The 20,774-nt window shown below is 36.7% G+C and overlaps 2 protein-coding genes across 4 annotated transcripts in view; both read right to left on the bottom strand.

Moving 5' to 3' along the window:
• Positions 1–3,778: 3,778 nt before the first annotated feature.
• On the bottom strand, positions 3,779–10,782 carry hnmt (histamine N-methyltransferase). Its single transcript, XM_077215242.1, has 7 exons — positions 10,690–10,782; positions 7,727–7,875; positions 7,525–7,577; positions 7,311–7,418; positions 7,067–7,197; positions 6,859–6,952; positions 3,779–5,397 (listed from the first exon to the last, which is right to left on the bottom strand). The coding sequence occupies exons 2-7, from the start codon at positions 7,870–7,872 to the stop codon at positions 5,042–5,044; spliced, it is 888 nt and encodes a 295-aa protein (XP_077071357.1). The 5' UTR covers positions 7,873–7,875; positions 10,690–10,782; the 3' UTR covers positions 3,779–5,041.
• Positions 10,783–15,095: 4,313 nt separating this feature from the next.
• Positions 15,096–20,774, bottom strand: part of thsd7ba (thrombospondin, type I, domain containing 7Ba) — a 300,618-nt gene continuing 294,939 nt past the window's right edge. For 2 of the 3 annotated variants that reach the window (XM_077216170.1, XM_077216171.1), the window contains 4 exons: positions 19,007–19,089; positions 17,778–17,964; positions 15,552–15,639; positions 15,096–15,298 (listed from right to left, as the gene is read on the bottom strand). In XM_077216170.1, coding sequence (XP_077072285.1) covers positions 15,214–15,298; positions 15,552–15,639; positions 17,778–17,964; positions 19,007–19,089 — 443 coding nt within the window. In that variant the 3' untranslated portion in view covers positions 15,096–15,213. The remainder of the gene's footprint in view (positions 15,299–15,551; positions 15,640–17,777; positions 17,965–19,006; positions 19,090–20,774) is intronic. The other variant, XM_077216172.1, reaches the window with a different exon arrangement.

Genomic DNA, 20,774 nt, shown 5'->3' with positions numbered 1-20,774 from the left:
TACAAAATGCATTTAGTACATTTAAAATACATTTAGATACATTTAGACATTAAACATCATGTAGAAATTGAAACATTTTGCAGCATTCACGTCTTTAGTAAAGCAAGAAATAAGAAATTTCAATAAAAGACATTTCAATAAAAAAGAAAAAAAAGAAAGAAGCAGAGTTAAATGTTTCGGGTTATTAATATATTATTGAGTACAAAGTTTTGCAGAAAAAAATGATTGGTGACCACGTATCAGGCATTGAGATGAGATCCCTGATTTTATCAACATATCGTCACATGCACCTGTCTGTTTCTCAAAACGTGTCAGCGGTTGCACGCATAGTGAGGTAAATACAAATTAGGGTGACTATCTTTAAGGGGACAGGTGTGTATTACAATATTATGGAACAATATATGCAATCTAGCTTTTGAAATTCTCTGTGCCTGATTACTAGTCGACCACTGAGCACATATGGACACAATTATTCAATTATAGTCTCATTCAGTCTGTGCAGCACTTGGGAAACGCGGCTAAACTAGTGGCAGGTGCTGTTCTTATTGTTTAATTCTTCACATAATTTCTACTAATGCACCTGTGATTTTGGGTGAAGGGATGAGATCAGAATGAGGATCCTCCCATGTTTACCTTTGAATACTGACTCCAAATGGGGCATGAACACCATGCTCAGCATGAATGTTTGGCCTCACTTGGACAAATCATGTTGGTTTTGCAATGTTTGGAAAAACTACAGCGCCACCTGCTGGCGAACATCATAATCTCACTTCTGCCAGACCACTGCCATATGCAAACATATGGACAGGTTACACTCCACTCATTCCATAACAACTGTGCTCATTCATCCATACCTCATGAAGTGTTTAGCCCCTGCTGGAAGAATGACCCCTGAAGACTTCCCTGACCATCACTGTCAACATTCGGCAGAACTTTCCCAGACTAAAGAAGACAAAGGAAAATATAAATGCTTGTCATGGCACATTAAACGAGTAGTTCACTTTTTTTTTTAAACTTTTGCTGATAATTTACTCACCCCCATGTCATCCAAGATGTCCATGTCTTTCTTTCTTCAGTCGAAAAGAAATTAAGATTTTTGATGAAAACATTCTAGGATTTTTCTCCATATAATGGACTTCATTGGGTACCAAACGGTCCAAGGTCCAAATGACAGTTTCAATGCAGCTTCAAATGGCTTTAATGACACCAGACGATGCATAAGGGTCTTATCTTGCGAAACGATCGGTCATTTCAAAAATAAATAAAAAAGTTTAAGTTTTAAAAGCACAAATGTTCACCTTTATCTGTTCTGTGATGCACGTTCGTGACTCTCCTGTTCGAACTGGTTCATCAAAATGAACAAATCTTTTTTCGAGTCATTTCGTTTATTCAACTAACGAAATGACTCGAAAAAAGATTTTTGGATCTTGGACCGTTTGGTACCCAATGAAGTCCATTATATGGAGAAAAATAGAATGTTTTCATCAAAAACCTTTTTTCGACTGAAGAAAGAAAGACATGGACATCTTGGATGACATCGGGGTGAGTAAATTATCAGCAAAAGTTTTTTAAAAAGTGAACTACTCCTTTAAATGCACTAAAATGGGTCTGTTTTCTATTTACTTGTACATTTGAATAATACTGTACAATATTACATGGTTTCTGTAGCACAGTTGGTGGTTTATACAGCAGAACATTTTAACTTTATTCAGCTTTACTACATTTAGACTGGTATATATTCCACCAAACTGTCTATTGCATGTTATACAATGCAACATCTATTAGTCACACACACACACACACACACACACACACACACACACACACACACACACACACACACACACATTATATATATATATATATATATATATATATATATATATATATATATATATATATATATATATATATATATTTGTCATTAGTGCCCCCATAATCTTTAATCAAAACAACATTTCTTCTCTTCTCTGCACAAGGGCAGGTCAACCCGTCACTCACAAGAGATCACAGCACTAGCAAACCACAATGATCCAATCATCCAATCAATTCCCGATGGACAGAACCAAGTCCTGTCCAACATTATTTCTTGTTCGAGAAGCCATTTTACTCAGATATATGCCACAATAGGGAAGAAAAGACTATCGTAACTTTTATTTCATGTTGACTTTAATGATTTTCAGTTGTATGGATATAAACATGTTTAACACTTGCTACTGAATTCACAAAAGTAGCCTATAGCCTAAATAATTCATCTATGACACTATGGTAAGGTGAGATCATTTGGTTACACTAAGGAGGCCGTGGAGATTCATGTAGTAATTTGACAGAATAGACCATAGATCTCCCTTATAAAATCACCAGTTGCTTAAATTACACAAACTTGCCAGTAGATGGAGACATTATATATTGTGTTGTTCCACTGTGTACCAGAGAGAGAACTGCAGAACCACATGTCTCAGCAGTCTGAGGACAACAGCCCCAGGCCAACAGCGTCAGACCTGAAGTTAGGGTGGTGCTGACGATCGCATAACCCGCCTCAACAACCCTACCCTTCACTATAACTATAAGCTCAACCTTAAAGAATGCGAACCCCACCCAAAAACTAAACTACACCCCAACACCGGTGTGTAAGACTGCTGGCCTGGCGCTGTTGTCCTTAGACTACTGTGACGAATGGTTCTGCAGTTGGTTATTATTGACGAGAGATGACAGTCAGTCACTTAAAATGCAAAGTGTTTTCCTTCTGTCCTGGTCAGAAGAAGGGCAAACTGTAGAAAGTGCCAAAACTGCAATGATGCTGCAGTACATTGTATTACTTAGAAATGTTATCATAGAAACTTAATAAATTAACTTAAAAAAACTTTGTGGTCTGCAGAGTGCTTCAGGTAAAGCCAACCCTGAACGTACCAATTTGAATGGATTCATGTGATGTTGTGTGTACATTTTATGTTAAAATACACTTTAATCCTAGCAACGAAACAGACAAACAAAAAACCCGTCATAATTTACTCACCATCACTAAGAAGTGAACACACAAAGAAGTCTATATGGCTCGCTTATTTGCAAGTGCTCTAGTTTCAGGAGAAAACCAATATAATATTTACACGATTTAAAAGTGAAATCGTAGCAGATGCCATTGCTCTCCTGAGCGCCATCTAGTTCAGTCCAGTAGTTTGCGGAAATGCACCTTTTACTGCCATTAAAATGGCACATTTAGAAATAGATTTACTTAATTATTTTATTTATCATCTGTCCTGTTGCTGTTATTCTGTCTGTGCTGTGGAAGCTTGTTCTGGAATTTCCTTGTGTAAGCATACTTGGCAATAAAGCTCTTTCTGATTTTGTGGTAATGTTAGTAACTAAAGAGGTTTTGGAATCTTTATATATATATATATATATAAATTAATCATTCGAACAAATTATTCAATAAAGCTAGCAATGTCAGAAAGTAACTATGTCAGACATTGATCATTCTCTGGATGAGCTGATAAAGGTGTGAGCAGCTGGTTTAATTCTGTCGTTTCTGCAGTCATCAAAGACACACTCTCTCTCTCTCTCTCTCTCTCTCTCTCTCTCTCTCTCTCTCTCTCTCTCTCCAGATTCAACGCTGTAACGTCTAATCCTGACATTTTCAAGGCAGGCTTGTCTTAACTCATACCTTTGTTTTACAGCATGGCTGAATTTCATCAAAGATCATGTCTCAATGCGCAGGGATGTTTTTAAAAGGATTTTTTCTGTATAGAGTATATGGTTTAATTTGACACTTTTAAAAAAGTTATTCACATCGGTTTAATATGATGTTTTGTGGTCATGTGGGATAGAAATACTTAAATATTGGCAGACACAAGACAATATTCGAGTTACTTTACAATAATACTGCAAGTAAACACAAAGGGGAGGCAGGCCCATATAAAACATACTTGTAGTAGAAGTTTCAAGTGCATGTATCTTTAACCTTGAAAAGTATAGATTTATACAACCTTTGTCCTGTCTGGTTAGGCATTAAACATCTCTCCAAACCTAAACGAGGTATAAGGTCACAACAACACAACTAGTCACCAAACGATACAATGTCATCTCTTTCATCAATAAAGGCTGTTGTAGTAGAATCATAACCTCTTTGACTCTGAGTTAATACGTCAATATACAAAGGTTGTACTTTGCTGCTCATGCAAGTTTCACAAAGGATGTACAGAGTTACTCATTAATTTGTGCTACAAGGTCTCTTCATGAATATGAACCGCTAGTCACCTACACAGACCTTCATTTAAACAGCTTTGTTTGATGTTGATGCAAGCTAAACTATGCATTGTTCTCTATGGTTTTTCCTTTTCCTGTTTTTTTCACCCATAACAATACCATTGATACAATATTACAACATGCTTTAGAACAGCAGGTGCCAGATTGAGGAGACAGTAGTTTAATAAAAGCATTAAAATATATATGCTACTGTTACTTTTCTCATTATCTCTGTTGAAATCAGTATAGAGGCAGATTATTTCTAAAAATGTGAAAATACAGATATTTTGTACTTTCATTAGACCAGTGATTCTCAACCAGACCAAACTTCCAAAGGAGGCCTCAAAATTACTTAAAATTATTTAAAATAAGTATTACTAAAAAAAATCAATATATTTCTTATTTTAATTCACCCACTCAGCAACTGCTCTTTGCCATGGTCTCGAAAACCTAGACATATGTGGTAGACTCATTTTAAAAGTGTGATTACTAGACCTGGAAATTTTTTATAAATTAATAAAATTTGATAGACATTTTTAATAATTATACATTTTTCTAGTTATGCTTCAGCCAAGCTCTAAAATATTTTATGAGGTAGAAATTTTAACATTGAGTAAAAATCCTTATCCTTAATCCTTATCCTGTAAATCATAAATAACTGGAAAAGTCATGTGCCCTTTCAATAATGTTGAGGACAATCAGGGGCCTTGGAGTCAAAAAGGTTCATAACCACTGTATTAGACTGAATATTAACTGCAAAGGCATCGTGGAGGTGAGATATAAAGCTACTGCTTTATATCTACGGCTCAACCACTAATACTCCCAGGTTGTTGTTGAAAATGATCCTGCCGCCCACCTCTTTACTGCAGTCAGGATGTCTCAGTAAGTCCAGCACTCCTTTCTTCAGGTCTTCAGGAGCATTCTTACTGAACTCTATCACCTCAGTAAGGAAATCAAGCAGCAGTTCTCCCACCGGGTCTCCCTCAGTGAAGCACTCTGTGATGTCCATCTGGGACAGAAGCTCATGATTACGGTAGGGGATTCCCTCAGAATCGAAGAAGGATTTTATATCTCCTGTAGTGACACACTGGCTGATCTCAGTGTTACAGAGCTGTTGTTTAAAGGTCGTCCATAATTTGCCCCATCCACTCTCGCCTATGAAGAGCAGAAGCAAAGCCAAGGTCATTTTTTTCCCTTAAATAGAACAGGAAAAAAAAAATATCTTGTGGTTACAGACTTTTAGACCCCAATGTACTACCCTATGTGAAACCCATTATATACACAAACAATGGATTTTTATTTAAATTTATATTGATTTGTTTTCTTTTCATAAATTATAAGTTATTCAGTGAGTGATTTTCTCACTGTATTATAAGTTATTCAAGATCAGTGAGTGATTTTCTCTTTCTTTTGTTCTTTGATAAACAGAAATGACACAGATGGCATCAGGTTCATTAGCCTACTGTCACTTTAAGACCTAATGCATGGATCCATTATACTGTTACACATGAGTTTTCTTTCTCTCAACTTTTACGTTCACTTAAGACATAACCGACTATGTTTACTAAGATATTTTGACATAATTTTGTGTGTATTTGTCCTTTTGAGTGCAAGAAGACACAAAAGAGAACTTAATTCAGTATTCGTGGACCATATGAGAGACGGCTTTTTGTGCACACGCTAGGGGTGTAACGATATTCAAACCGAACCGAAAAACTGCGATACAACACTCACGATACGTATCACAATACTCTCATGGCGTACCGAACATGCCCCGCCCCCTGCTGCCTTGGCCAGCCCTGGCTCATTGGATCTCGTGTCTTATGTGTACACGACGAATACAGCGTTAGCCTAACCACCAATAACTGTAATAAGCTCTGCGTTTTGTTACTTTTGATACGAAACAAAGTGTAATATTTCAAAATCGGTCAATTTTTATCACTAATAAAAAATAAAAAAAATGCCGTTTTGACGCTCTTTGATGTGGCGCAACAGATCACTGTATAGGTGCCTCAGTTCAAGCGGCAGCGCGGAGCGTAAGTGAACGCGATCTTCTCTTCCTATTTACTACTAGTTACGGAATAAACATGAATGAACATATGAAGGTATGTTGAAAGATACAGAACAACTTACTGAAATGTATCTCGTGTAATCGATAAATCAGTGTTTCATCCGCGCAAAGTCATCAATGAAACATCTTGTAAACAATGTCACATAGCAAATTACCTCAGGCAAGTCATTCAGTGTCCACAGCTTGTTAGTTCGCCAGAGAAATAAACTCTTTTGCTAAATATATGCATTATATTTTACTTAACTGATTAGTGATGTCTTGATTATTTAATGTATGTGTGAATAAATCTGTCATGAAAATGACAGTCAGAACCGTGACTTCAAAACCGAGGTACGTACCGAACCGTCAGTTTTGTGTACTGTTTCACCCCTAGCACACGCTCTGGATGTGTGTAAAGTAGAGAAAACAACACACGAGTGCAGTGTTCTCTTGCGCTTGAATGGTTTAAAACCAAATTAAAATACGCACACAGGAATCAATAAGTATCCGATACCTGAGTATCCCATTCCAGAATTAGAATTTTCCATTCCCAATCCTAACTGTACCTGACACCAGAATGATCAAGAGTTTCCCATCTTCTTCTAAAAGACTCCGAAAAAATGAAACAGTGGCCTCTGGATCTTTGACGTAGTACAGCATCTGTTAAGCAGATTGATATTAATATTCTACAAACATAACAAAACATTTTTGATACACAGACCTTATTAATATAACTTTAATTAAAGTCGATAAAATGAATGAAAAAGTCAAAACCTGTATCATGTGAATGAAGTCCATCTTTTTCCCAGAGTTTTTCTCTTGCCAGTGTTTTTCAAACTCAGACGCTGTCATCTTGTTCCACGCAAAGTTAATGTGATCAAGACCTGGAGTGGTTGATACCCGAACTGAACAGAAAATTTAAAGAAAGAAAAACAGCACAAATAGCCATTTACTGGTAGAGTTAGCAAAAGCGTATAATAGGATTAACCTAAATGAGCAGCAATACAATGTTTGGTACCTTTATACTTGTGCAGCATGTCATTGCTTGGTTCCACCACTTCATTGTTGACTTTGACATGTGGATGTTTCAGGTGTAGCTGAGTGAACATCTCTAGATCGATCTCACCTTGAAATGAGATGAATTAGAATGACTGAGAACTCTGTTGTTCAAATATGATATATGAAATGATATAAACAGAATGTTAATAATTCAGTTATTATTAAAAGTGTACCTGCTCCACTCCCTACTCCTATTACATTGAGAATGGGTCTTCCCCCTCCAATGCTGCAGAGAGAGAGCGAGAGAGAATATAATAAGGGCAAGATAATATTATTATATCATGTCATTGTTAAATCTGCTGGCACATTCTGTATTACAAAGCTAGGACAGGCTAAATTAATAAAATATGACATTTATCAAGAACGATAAAGCACCTTGCCAATATGTCTGGTAGTGTATTATGAATGAAGTCCTGCATGCACTGGTGCTCTGATGAGCGCTCCAGAAAGAGCTCGAATGATTTGAGGTATCTCGGATAATCTTCCACAAGTGATCTGAATGGAGCTGCCATGGTTTTCATTGGCTGAAACATACAACTGGTGTTTTAGAATGCTAAAATGGGTTATGAATCACCCAACAATGAAACAAAGAAGAAGATATTTTGAGAAGTTCTAGCAATGACAATATCATGGGTTCGATTCCCAGGAAAAGCAAGAACTAATCAAATGTGTACCTTGAATGCAATGTAAGTCACTTTGGATAAAAGTGTCAGCCAAATTATTAAATATAATGTTTTTTTTGTTGCATTTTTATCCATAAAATGGAAGTCAATGGTAAGCACTTTAAAATATATTTTTTAATGTTATGCGGAATGTACAGATTTAGAATGACATCAGTCTTTTTTTATGTTTTATTTTAGGTGAGTAAATCACTCGCATATGCGACTTAATTTCATGAGAGGTGGCTAAAAATGGACTTTAATTGAAATTGAGTTAGAGGCAAAAAATAAGTTTAGAGCATACTGTAGGCTACCTTTTCATTAAAGGTGGGGTATGTGATTTGTAAAACGACCGGCAGATTTTGAAAATACACAAATCAAATGGTCCTACCTTCTTTCCTCCAACGCTGGCTCTGAGTCCACCCATTCGAAGAACATGGACGCGCAATCATGCACGAGCGAAAACTCAGATGTGCGAGAGATTGTAATGACGATTTACTACTAATCATGGAACCGGCTTTACTGACAAGATGCGTATGCGTCACAAGCTTTGAGTATGCGCACGAAGGGGGTCACGCGCGCTGGGTGGAGGGGGTGTGGTACGACCGTTTAGTTGACGAACTTACTGTCCAATGATTCCAGGTGGACTTGGAAATGATTGGCTGGAGTTTTTCGAGTCCTGCCCGTTCCACAGATGATTCAGTTGCTTAATTTTAATTTCAGTGCTTCTAACTCAGTGGCTGTAAGTGGGTTAGGAATAGGATTTCAAGTTATTTTGAAAAAATGGACAAAAAAGAGAATCACATACCCCACCTTTAACTGCTGAGCTTTAACAATGACTATATATATATTCAAAGACGGTTCACTTCTATTACTTATGAATGGGAGAAAATGCAACGTGCAATATGGCGGAATATGTCGCACCTTCTAAGTAAAAGAGTATTAATTAACAAAGTCTGATTAATAAAATCATTGCATCACTGCAGCTGCCATTAAAAGCTCCGCTTTACACAACATCTCTTGGCTGAGAGGGCCCCCTGTCGCTTTCTCTAACATACACTGTGAGAGAAAGAGGGAGCACATGACGGACTCGTTGACAGAACTGTAACTGTCCCGATAGGACCAGTGCTGAAAGTCTATCATTTGCACGTTTTTAATCCTTGCCAATTTAAACATTCAAGCTCAAGAAGACATGAAAGATAACTCGTGCATGCTGTGTGAGAGGTTTTGTCTGCGCAAACAGCACATTTGAAGCACACGCCCAGAAAGCCGTGTCTGACAGCATGTGATTACTGAATTAAGCTTTTATTCACGTCTTTTTGTGTTTAAACGGACAATTTCACTCAAAACTATGTCTAAATGTTCATATTAGCGTGTATCCTAGTAAACATAGTCAGTTATGTCTTAAGTTAACGTAAACAGTGGAGAAATAAAATGCATGTGTAACAGTATCAGTATATTGGATCCATGCATTAGTCTTAAAGTGATAGCAGCATAATATTTCTGCTACATTTTTAATGTTAATCAAACAATGACTCACTGCAAAAAAACCACTAAATGCTCTTGACTGAATGCATTTTGTAACTTTAATAAGGATTCATCTATATTTCATTTATAAAGTGAAGATTATGCAGTCTTTATTTATATTTTATTAGGCTACTTTATTCAATTTCTGTACCTTATCTGAATCTAGCTTCTGTTAGATCTACCTATACACCTAAAAAGCACTGTTTATTTAATTTTCATTGCTGTTCTAAGTGCTTATTTGTGCTATTGCTTGTAGTTTGTTGATTTGTTTTTATTTTATTACAAACCATTGACTTGAATTTAATAGTGTTTGAAACTTATACTTTATATGATATTTATGTAGATTTTTTTTTCATTTGCATTGTTCTTGCATTTCATGAAAAAAGTCTGGTGATTAAAATAAATAAAAAAATAGTATTCAATGGCGACTTGAACTTCAGTGTGTCCTTAGAGGGTTGTCTACACAATTAGGACATGTTACTTTCCTGGATAAACATTTCCTATTAATCAATCAGTAAACTGATGGCTATCAAACTGAGAGGGTTAGGGTAGCCTTTAGAACAACAGATTGAACTTCAGGAGTTGGGTTAGGATGGTTGGTTACAGAAGCAGGTGTAATTTCTCAGGACACCTGATCTGTGATGCTCCTAAAAATGTTTACACAACTTTAACATAGTCTAAAAATAATTAAACAAAAGGGGACAAAACTAACAAGAAATAATAGGAAATGTAAAGTAGTTCAGCAATTGTTATGCTTACAATATTAATTTCAATGAAATATGTATAATCTCAAATCGATGGCACGAATAAAAAGTCACACAAAAATGTGTTGCAATTAAGCGACATACAGCATAATCTCAGCCATATGTGTCCTGTAAATCATATTCAGATTAGCATGATGAGATTTAGTTAGTTAAGCTTCAGACAGTAACGTTATATAATCTCAGCCATATAACATCATTGTCCTGTAAATCACATTCAGATTAGCATGATGAGATTTATTGTTCTACTACAGGTTCATTGACTCGCTCCCATTTTTAGAACTGAATCATTATATCTAACTCTAGGTGACTGACACTGGATGTGCGCCGCCGAATATGCATCAGTGGTCTAATAATAACTCGGAGAAAGCAGAAGTGTGCAACAGCTTACCTTCACTTCTATCCGATATTCTTCTCACTTCCAGTGCGAGCAGTGGGACGCTGGCTGGGCCGTGGCACGCCCATCAGAACGAGCCCCGCCCACTCCCTTAAAGCCGCAGGGCTAACACGATACACAACAGAAGCTCTTAATATTTAAATTTATAAAACACGTCCTGAGATATAATGATTTATATTCATTTAAAAAAAATCTCTGTTCCATTTCCCCTTGTCTAGGGAGCAATTTAAATGAAAACTCGTGGCTTTCCTCTACTTAAAATTATGTTTTAGTATTAGGCTGTTCATCACCGAATATTAATTTTATTAATCAACATATTTACAAATAAATCAACAATCAAGGTTATTTTTAATTTTTTTTATTTTATTTTTATCATACATATTGTATAACATACCACCAAGTCATCAACATGACAGGAACACAATATAACTGAAACGATACAACGTGCAACGCTCTTTGCTGCCCTCCAGTGCTCATCGGTGTAATTTCACAAGTGAAATTGCATCACACTATGATTTCCCTACGGCCTACACTATATATGCTAAATATACAAAAACACTCAACTTGTGTTCAATCCATGTTATTAAACTAGGCCACATAATGACAAGCAGACCATTCTTAAGTAATTGAGAACAAGTAAGGCAATGAGCCAAATAATAAAACAATAAAGACAAATATGGCCTATAAAAAAACAAATCCATTTGTTTACTTGAACATTCATTAATGCATCCATTCAATCAGTTTAGCATGTTCATGAACTTGTCTGGAAACAGACAAAAACGGACATTAGAGTCAATTGAGCACCAAAATATAGACTTAATGAGAATTCATGCTACAGAAACACAATATTTGGTCACACATTAGATTAGCGTCCTGTTCTCACTTCTGACTAATACGACTTTTACCCCAATAAACTCCTAATTACTGCTTAATAATAAGGTAGATGTTAATGGTAGGGTTAAGGGATGTAGAATATGGTCGTAAGGCATAAATGCTTTATATCCATGCTAATAAGCAATAGTTAATAGTGAGAATTGGACCCTAAACTAAAATGTTACTAAATATTTTTATATATTAGCTTGAATGCCAATAACGCCTTTCTTAAAGCCAAAACATACACAGTTTAGCGTATTTTGTGCAAATAATATAGGTTTTTACTACCTTTGATTGTTACATCAGATCTATTTAAAGTTTAAATCAACACTGATGGAAAGTTATGAGCTAATCTGGGCTGGGCCACATGTGATCCAAATATAAACAGAAAGAGAACAAGGCAAAAATTCAGTGATCTATCTTTAATCTGCCTCTTACCATTTTCTTTATTACAAGATACAGATAAAGCAATTTTCCCACTTCACTTCTCAGTCAGTTTGATCATGTCAAACTCTGTTAAACAGATTTGGCTAAGGTGAATGGAAATACATGATTAAAATGAGAAAACCCTCAAAGATTCATGGGAAATCTTCTGCAGAATTACTAGGGCTTAATGGAAAAATTAAGCCTGACAGAATCACACAACCCAGACGTGTCCCCTAGGTGGCACTGACAAGTCTGCTTAAATTCATCTCATCCTTGAACAGAAATGACAGGCTTTACTAATAAAAACTGATTAAACAAAAGAATTAAACGATTCAACATCCTGGAGTAGAAGTATCTGATGGGCTGCACGCACGGTGAAGACATTCAGGTCTGTGTGACGACGGGCAGACGACAGAACATTCAGCACAATTGCATTTGTTTCAAATACTTTTACTTCATTGTCTTATGTTATCTGCAAAATAACATGACGTTTCTATTTTTTTTTGTTACATCTTTCTGTTTTTCGTCTTTCAACTCAATTTCCATCTTGCGCCATCTGTTGGTTTATGATGGGTATTAAAAATTACCTCACCATCAGTAAAAGAGCATGGGAATTGTTTTAGGACTGTCTTATTATATGTGCGTTTAGTTAATATATTATGATTTAAAAGACCAAAAGGTGTCTGGTATGAACTTACAATGGGAGTCTATAGGACAAAGGCACAACATTTACCTCATTTCTGTCAAAGCAGCTGAAACCCCCATCCATCTTTGATGCAGATTAACATAAGAGCGACAACTTTTCCCACAGAGTATCACAATTTATTAGCATTTTCGGTCAACTCTTCAAGTACATACAATTAAAACAGAAAGTACAATGTAAACTAAAGGTCAGTGTTTTACAGGCAACTGTATATACAGTAGTGCTGAGAGCATACTGAACATAGAAGGAGAAGAAGCCATGTAAACAAGTCAGTTCTAAGGGGCAACAAATAAAAACCAAGTAAATCAAACAAACAAAACACAGTTGACTTTGTCACTAAAGGAGCAGGTTTCCATAAAAATGCAAGGCCACTGTTGGAATAATCCAGTGTATGACAAAATCAATCCAGCATGCACACACACAATTGGGCTTCAAAATAAATAAATATATATATTGTAATTTTTTTTCTCCAGAGTTTGTATAAATAAATAAAACTGTTATAAGCTATACACATTTTAGCTTCTCACATCAGTGGACTAATTTAGAAATACGCCAAAAGCCTTTTGAGCAGCAGATCATCCGGATGGTTCTCAAACAGACAGGAACTGGAACGGTTCGGTTCTGTAGACTAACCAGCCAGCACTTACACATCACATGTACTGTACGGCAGCAGATGGGACAAAACGAATAAAATAAAAAAATACATGTGCAGGTAACAATATAAAAAAAAATGAGTTGAATCTTGTATTACTGAAAATTGCTTAACTTATTGTGATGAGTTAAAGCAATGTAAAAACATGCGGTCATAACTTATTAATGATACAATTGTTTTTACACTGTATGCAACACATACAGAATACATTCTTTCGGTGGAGCAAGACCACATGAAGCAGAGGTTCCACAAGTTATGTTATAATGAGGACCTTTGGAAAAGTTTTTTCACGTGGCAGTACAAGGAGCGAAGCGAACCTTGACACTGTAGGTCTTGAAACAGAGAGTCAAGACAATTATTTCAGCAAGAAGTCAGTCAATAAAGCAAAAAGAACTAGCAGGGATATTATTAAAATACAGAACCAGCACCTGTACTTTATTAAAAATGATGAACATTCATAGCATTGAAGCTTCTCTACCGGTGTAATGCTCATGCAGACTCAACATAACTCATTGGTCCACTGTATCTGTGCTAAATGAGTTCCCTTAAACGCAGGATATTGCAGGAAGCCGCTTTCAAAAGCCTTTCTGCGCGCCACAGGAATACAGTTCATTATCCGCTGGTGTTGGAGCAGACCTCATCAATTTTACAACTGCTAGACGGAGGTTAAAGGACAAACTGAACCGTGCTGAAGAAGCACACGGGCAGATCATCAGCTTAACCTCTCAGGGTGCCTAAATGAGCTGTGTTTTAGTTTACTGTGCGGATCATACACACGTTCAGAGACATTCTACACGAACACAACAGTTTACAGCAAAGTCCTTGCATCACAATGAAAACACACTAGAAAATCAGTTTGAACATAAATCAAGAGGAAACTAAAGAATGACTAAGCACTAATATAGTGCATAACACATCAGTCTTTTCTCGTTCTCTGTTAAAAAGTCACATCGCCTTAAAGGGATAGTTCACGCAAAAATGAAAATTCTGTCATTATTTAGCCACCCTCAAGTTGTTCCAAACCTGTATGACTTAATTTCATCTGTGGAACATAAAAGGAGAAATTTTAATAATGTACCAGTTGTTGTTGCCAATGCAATTAGAATGAATGTGGACTGGATATTTCAAGCTTCAAAAAGGACGAACGTGATGCAAAAGCATATTGAAAGTAGGCTATTATTATTAGGGAATAATAAAAGTACAACTTGTGCACTATAGTCCAAGTCTTCTCAGTCATACAATAACTTTGTGCTCAATTTAAGTCATTATTCACTCCAAGGCTTGACATTCACATTGACTTTTATGAACAAATAGTTCTTTTGAGTAATCTCTTTTAAATGAATTGATTGATTCAAATTGATTCAGTTCACAGTTTGGACTAGACCTTTCATTTCACAGACTAAATGATCCAGTCAAACAGGTTTGCTACACGAGCTTGAGTAAAGTATGACAATTTTCATTTTTGGGTGAACTAGGCTTATAATGCGACTGTTACAATAGATTCGGCACAACTTGAACTTGTGTTTTTTTTTCTTCTTTTTTTTATGATGTAAGAAAAATCACGGCAAGAAAATGTCAAAGTCCTCCATCTGGTCTGTGGAATGTCAGCTGTGTCTCATCCTCTCTTCAAATGTCACAATTTTCACGACGACCACTGATCCGAAACCTTTGTCCTTGCAGTCTCACATACAATGTTTTGTGTATGCTGCAAATTGTATGTCTGTTACGCCTTATCTCTCTTCCTTTTTTTTTTTTTTTTGTTTTTTTTTTTGGAAATCCATAGGCTGCCTTGGAAAGATGAACATTTGAAAATGTTGCACGCAGTCCAGCTTGTGCTTTGAATGTACAGTCACCGAGAGCTTGATCACATGTCCACATCCCCATCATAGGCCAGAGTCAAGGGCTTCGATGGTGGAGATGCACTTTTACTCTGTTTGGATGGTTTGCTGCTGTAAGAAAGAGGAGGAGAAAAAGAAAGATCAATGAAAATTCATGTATGTATACAGTACTGCTGCCCTCCATTGCATTTCTACACGGTACCACTAGATGGCAGCAACAAGTTATTATAAGTGAGACTAATAAAGTAAACAAATAGGTGAAGTGTGTAATGTCTGTCATCATCAACTAGAATCACAGACTGTTTTCAAACAGGTATTGTCTTTCCATTAAGTGATGAGTGTGTTAAATTGATAGCATACATACCAAAACAGAAAGGCGAGAGCAATTATAACTAATATGAGAATGAATCCTCCAGCTGTTAACCCATAGACCCACAGCTTTATCCTTCCATCTGTGTGAACAGAACACAGGATTGTGATCACTACTGAAATATATAGGAACATTATTTTTATTGCTTCCACACAGTGGCCTATCACAGCAGTAACAGATGGCACATTCATACTGTTGACAATGTACCTGAAGAAACCGTTTCACCATCTCCCATTCACAGTTCAGAGGAAAGGATGGGGTGTGTGTCATAGAGACATTAAGATGCTTGTATAACTGATATGACACAGAACACATCTTTCAGATGAAAAACAAAAGACATCAGTCTGATGAGCTCTGATGAACTGAGAGCTTCTACTACAGCAACAGACCTGAATCCTTTGAGACTCACACAATGGATGATGCAAAAACGAAAACATCATATTGCTAAGTTTTGAAACACTTTATATTAACTTTAATTCAGCCAATGAAACCCACTGGTGAATAGAGAGATGGAGCAAAGACCTTTGGTTACATATTGTATAAAACTGAGTGTTGCATTTTAAGTCTGGCCTATAAAATGTATAAAGGACCATGTTACTTGGGAAAGATTCTTACTTTACAAACCCATTTCTGATGTTCACAATACACTCATGGGCAAAAAAAATGGGCCTAGCACAAAAAGGCTAAAGACTATGCTTTTAATTGTTTTAACCACATATTATTGGTCAGGATATTATACAAATTTAAGCAAATGCACTACTTAAGAAGCAATTGCTGTCTCAGAAAAACACAAATGTATGGTGATGCACCAGAGTGATGTCTTCGAATATCTGGTGATAAATATAATAATAAATGCATCTCTACCACAGTGAAGCATGAATGATGATGTCATTCTGTGGGAAGCCTTTTTAGCTGATGGGATTGATGAGCTACTTCACTGTGAAAAGTCATTTAATGCTTTGGAGTATAGGAAAATATTGCAGAAGGACTTGTTTCCCACAAATGAAAAGTTGTTAGAGGAATGATCAGATGTTATTTTTCAACAAGACAATGCTCTTGCCCAAACTACAAAGTCATGTAACACATCAGAAAAAATGTTCACTTGCTGCCTAATATATCTTATCCACTAACAGGTGCTGTGATGAAGAAATAGTCAATGTTATTCACTTCGTCTGTCAGTGGTCATAATGTTATGCCTGATCTGTGTATTTTTATTTCAAATAAATGCTGTTCTTTCTTTCTATTCATCAAAGAATACTGAAAAAATGTATCATGGTTTCCACAAAAATAGTAAGCAGTTGTCAGATTTTAACAGTTTTTAGCACTGATAAAAAGAAATGTTTCTTAAGCAGAAACTCAGCATATTAGAATGATTTCTGAAGAATCATGTGACACAAAATTACATTTTAAGATCTATTAAAACAGAAAGCATTTATTTTAAATCGTAATAATATTTCACATCATTACAGTTTTTACTGTGTTTTTGATCTAATAAATGCAGCGAGCAGAAGAGACTTCATATAAAACCATTCAAAAATCTCACCAACTTATTTTTGCACCAAATTAGTTGTAGATCAAACCATATTTGGCAGGTCCCTCATGTTACTGCTAAGTTTGAATGCCCCTGGTTTAAGTAGTTATTAACCAACATTACAACATGGGTCTAAATCAGTAGTTGATGTAAACTCAACAATATAAAGCAAAATATATTTAAGATACTATATTTGTCTGAGCCGATAGCTTCATGGCTAGGGCTCCGACATGTAGCGTGGTTGCTAGTTCGAGTCCTGGTTTATTGATTTATTCATCAAATAGATGTTGTATTTAATAACACAAGTTTGTTTTGCAGATAACACTCATGGTAATTCTCAGAATTTCAGTCCTGCATCTGACTGGAACACACACCTACTGCTAAGCTGGCGGCACACAGTTGTTGTACCACAGGCCGCTAAATTCAGTTCTAATCAGAAATGGCCTCTAGCCAGCAATAAAGCAACTCTGTCTGTCAAGTTATGGGCAATACAAATCATGCTGTTATGAGACTCTGTCCAATGCAGCTTTTCTCATAGCACCAATAGGGCATAAACACTGAGGCATTAAACAGAGTTCTACATCAGCCTGTATCTGGGGTCTCATAAAGGCGTCCAGATATTCTGCTATAACTCAAAGCCACACTCCACTGGCCCACATCAGCCTGTTGTTCATCTGCATTTCAAATACCTGGGCCGAGCGGCTGCCATTCACCGAAGAAGTCGTGCATCTGAGTGGTGCCTGGTTTTAATCTTCCCGAGCTGGTCTTCACATCTGCCTTCTTGTTGTCGGCACCGGGGGTCTTGGTGCAGTAATCCAGGAATCCATGTGTGGTCATCACTTCAGTGTATCCTTTCTCGCAGCCACACACACCGCTCTGAAACAGACATGAATCGCTGTGAGACACTGTACACACTGTATAAAGACACCGCTGTGTTTAAAGGAATATCCCAGGTTCAATGCATCTTGAGATCAAACGACAGTGGCATAATGTTGATTAGCACAAAAAAAAAAATGATACAAAAGCAAATCTGGTTACAATGAGGCACTTACAACAGAAGTGAATGGGGCCAATTTGTAAACATTAAAGTACTCAGTGTTGCAATAGTACAGCCACACGATTTAAGAACATCTGTGTTGACTTAACAATAACAAAATTCACTTACTAATCTTTTCTGTGTATTATATCCAATTTGACAAATTCAAACATGACAACATAATGGCTAAAATGACTGCAAAAAAAACTCTACGGGTAAAATAATACACAAAAGTTTAAAAGAAAAATTGAAGTAAATGTTTTTTCATAAAAATATAAGCAACACATTTTCACTTCCATTGTAAGTGCCTCACCGTAACCTACTCAAGAGATGAATTGAAAATTTTTTTTGTGGTAATGAACATTATGCCACAAATGCTTTCGATTGAACTTCTATTGAACGTTTAAGGTAAAATGTATATTTTTATTAGTACTCATGCAGAAAAAAAAAATGTGGCTGCATGGAATACATTGCATGTAGTTGCATTCAGTGCATTGCAAGTAGCAGTCAATGTACCTTTTGTGAGTTTGATATTTTTGTCCTCTATTTGAAGCAATTTGTACATATTTTACACATGCCTGAAATGCCTTCCTTCATTATTAAACTAATAACAATAACTACAGGTCATAAAATGGATTTTTTGTCTTGTTATTTACATGTTGGTTTAACATGCAAATAGATACAGTGTTCTGACGAATAATGCTACCTATCAGCTACCACCACTATATTTGCATTGTTTTAAGAGTAGGTTTAGGGTTCGGGGTAGGTATGGATGATAATAATACCTCAAACTACAAGAATATCACACTGGTAGCACAATCAAAGCACAAATGGTCTCAAATACAGGATGATATCTTTGCACACAGAAAGGACAGTGTTTACCTGCTTGCAGTGGGAGAAAGGTTTTGTGCAGGGAGGGTGACAGTGCCGCACAGTGGTTGGCCGGATCTGTGGAAAGCAGCCCCCTTCCAGCAGGAAACAACAGAGGTAATTATTGCCATTTTCCTATTGATAGCCAGATAAAAGTGCTGTCACACCTGATTAATGGCTTAAAGGACCCATCACAGCTTCTGATCAATCAGTGAAGATTGTAATTTTGGAATAGAAAATTACATGTCAAAACATCAGAGACTAATACCCTGGGTTCGGGCTTTCCTCAAGCAGAAGAGATTACCTCTCACAGCTTATATTTGCCCGAGACGATTCCGTACTCAGATAAGATCACTTTTCTCTGTTATTTACAGCACTTCACGCAGCCCGAAAGCCTTCGTTCTTGCTCTAAACACTCAAATAAAAGCTCGCCATCTGGACCATGTTCATTTCACCACAATCAAACAATGTTTTATAACATTTCTACTGTTCACTTTCAGGCGAGCGTTAGTTTATTGATAACGTCTGTTGAAATGGAGGGAGAGAATAGGGAAAAATGTTGGATGTGCTATGAGACTGTCCTAGACCACGTCTGCCACATTCAAAGCATGGTGGCCTTGGCATTGTAGTCCTCACATCCTTCTACAGATGAATGGGGGAGAGAGTCTTCAACTCCTGTATCACTGTGTGGTGGGGATGTTGCTGACTAGTGGGTTTTCAAGCACAGTTTGCCAACTGTAAGCGATATTTACATCAGCAGATGCAGAATGTGTGCAACTTGTATTATGAGGACCTTGCTCGCCCAGAACCACCAGGCTAAGAAATAGAAGCGGTGAGACTGATGAACTCTTCATTATAGGGCTGCATTAAACTGTACTCCATTGTGTGATGACTGTACTAACAATAAATGTTATTTGCACATGGTTACAGTGATTCATTGATTTTAGTCTTAATTGTAGTCTTATTTCAGCATTTGGTGTGTATGTGGAGGGTATTACTAATTTATTTATTTAGTATTTATTGTTTGTCTGATGGATTAGTATAGTTCTGTCATGACAACTCTCGGAGTAATTGGCACGGTAATGAGCAAGTAAGACATGCTGCTGTGTACATGAATTACCCGTTGCAGATCTATACAGGTGGAGCTGGGGAAAGTGGAGGCTATCTGAAAGTGTGCTGCACTGCTAAGGCAAATGGTATTTGAAGGTTGAGCAGCGAGCTCATTGGCTAACTGATACGGCAGGAACCAATCAGCTGCACCCTATACAGGTCCTTCTCAAAAAATTAGCATATTGTGATAAAGTTCATTATTTTCCATAATGTAATGATAAAAATTAAACTTTCGTATATTTTAGATTCATTGCACACCATCTGAAATATTTCAGGTGTTTTATTGTTTTAATACTGATGATTTTGGCATACAGCTCATGAAAACCCAAAATTCCTGTCTCAAAAAATTAGCATTTTCATCCGACCAATAAAAGAAGTGTTTTTAATACAAAAAAAAAAGTCAACCTTCAAATAATTATGTTCAGTTATGCACACAATAGTCAATACTTGGTAGGGAATCCTTTTGCAGAAATGACTGCTTCAATGCGGCATGGCATGGAGGCAATCAGCCTGTGGCACTGCTGAGGTGTTATGGAGGCCCAGGATGCTTCGATAGTGGCCTTAAGCTCATCCAGAGTGTTGGGTCTTGCGTCTCTCAACTTTCTCTTCACAATATCCCACAGATTCTCTATGGGGTTCAGGTCAGGAGAGTTGGCAGGCCAATTGAGCA

The sequence above is a fragment of the Siphateles boraxobius genome, unplaced genomic scaffold (genome assembly GCF_051911475.1).
Source record: "Siphateles boraxobius isolate OS27281-9 unplaced genomic scaffold, OSU_SipBor_1 7, whole genome shotgun sequence".
In the NCBI taxonomy this organism is placed as follows: domain Eukaryota; kingdom Metazoa; phylum Chordata; class Actinopteri; order Cypriniformes; family Leuciscidae; genus Siphateles; species Siphateles boraxobius.
Note: the sequence above shows the minus strand (reverse complement) of the source record. Positions and strands in the feature narration are given on the sequence as shown.

Coding starts and splice junctions, on each gene's coding strand:
- hnmt (XM_077215242.1), bottom strand. CDS start 7,872: ATGAAAACCATGGCAGCTCCATTCAGATCACTTGTGGAAGATTATCCG. Junction 7,578..7,726: donor CTACCAGACATATTGGCAAG/GTGCTTTATCGT, acceptor CTCTCTCTGCAG/CATTGGAGGGGGAAGACCCA. Junction 5,398..6,858: donor CTTGATCATTCTGGTGTCAG/GTACAGTTAGGA, acceptor TGCTCTTCATAG/GCGAGAGTGGATGGGGCAAA.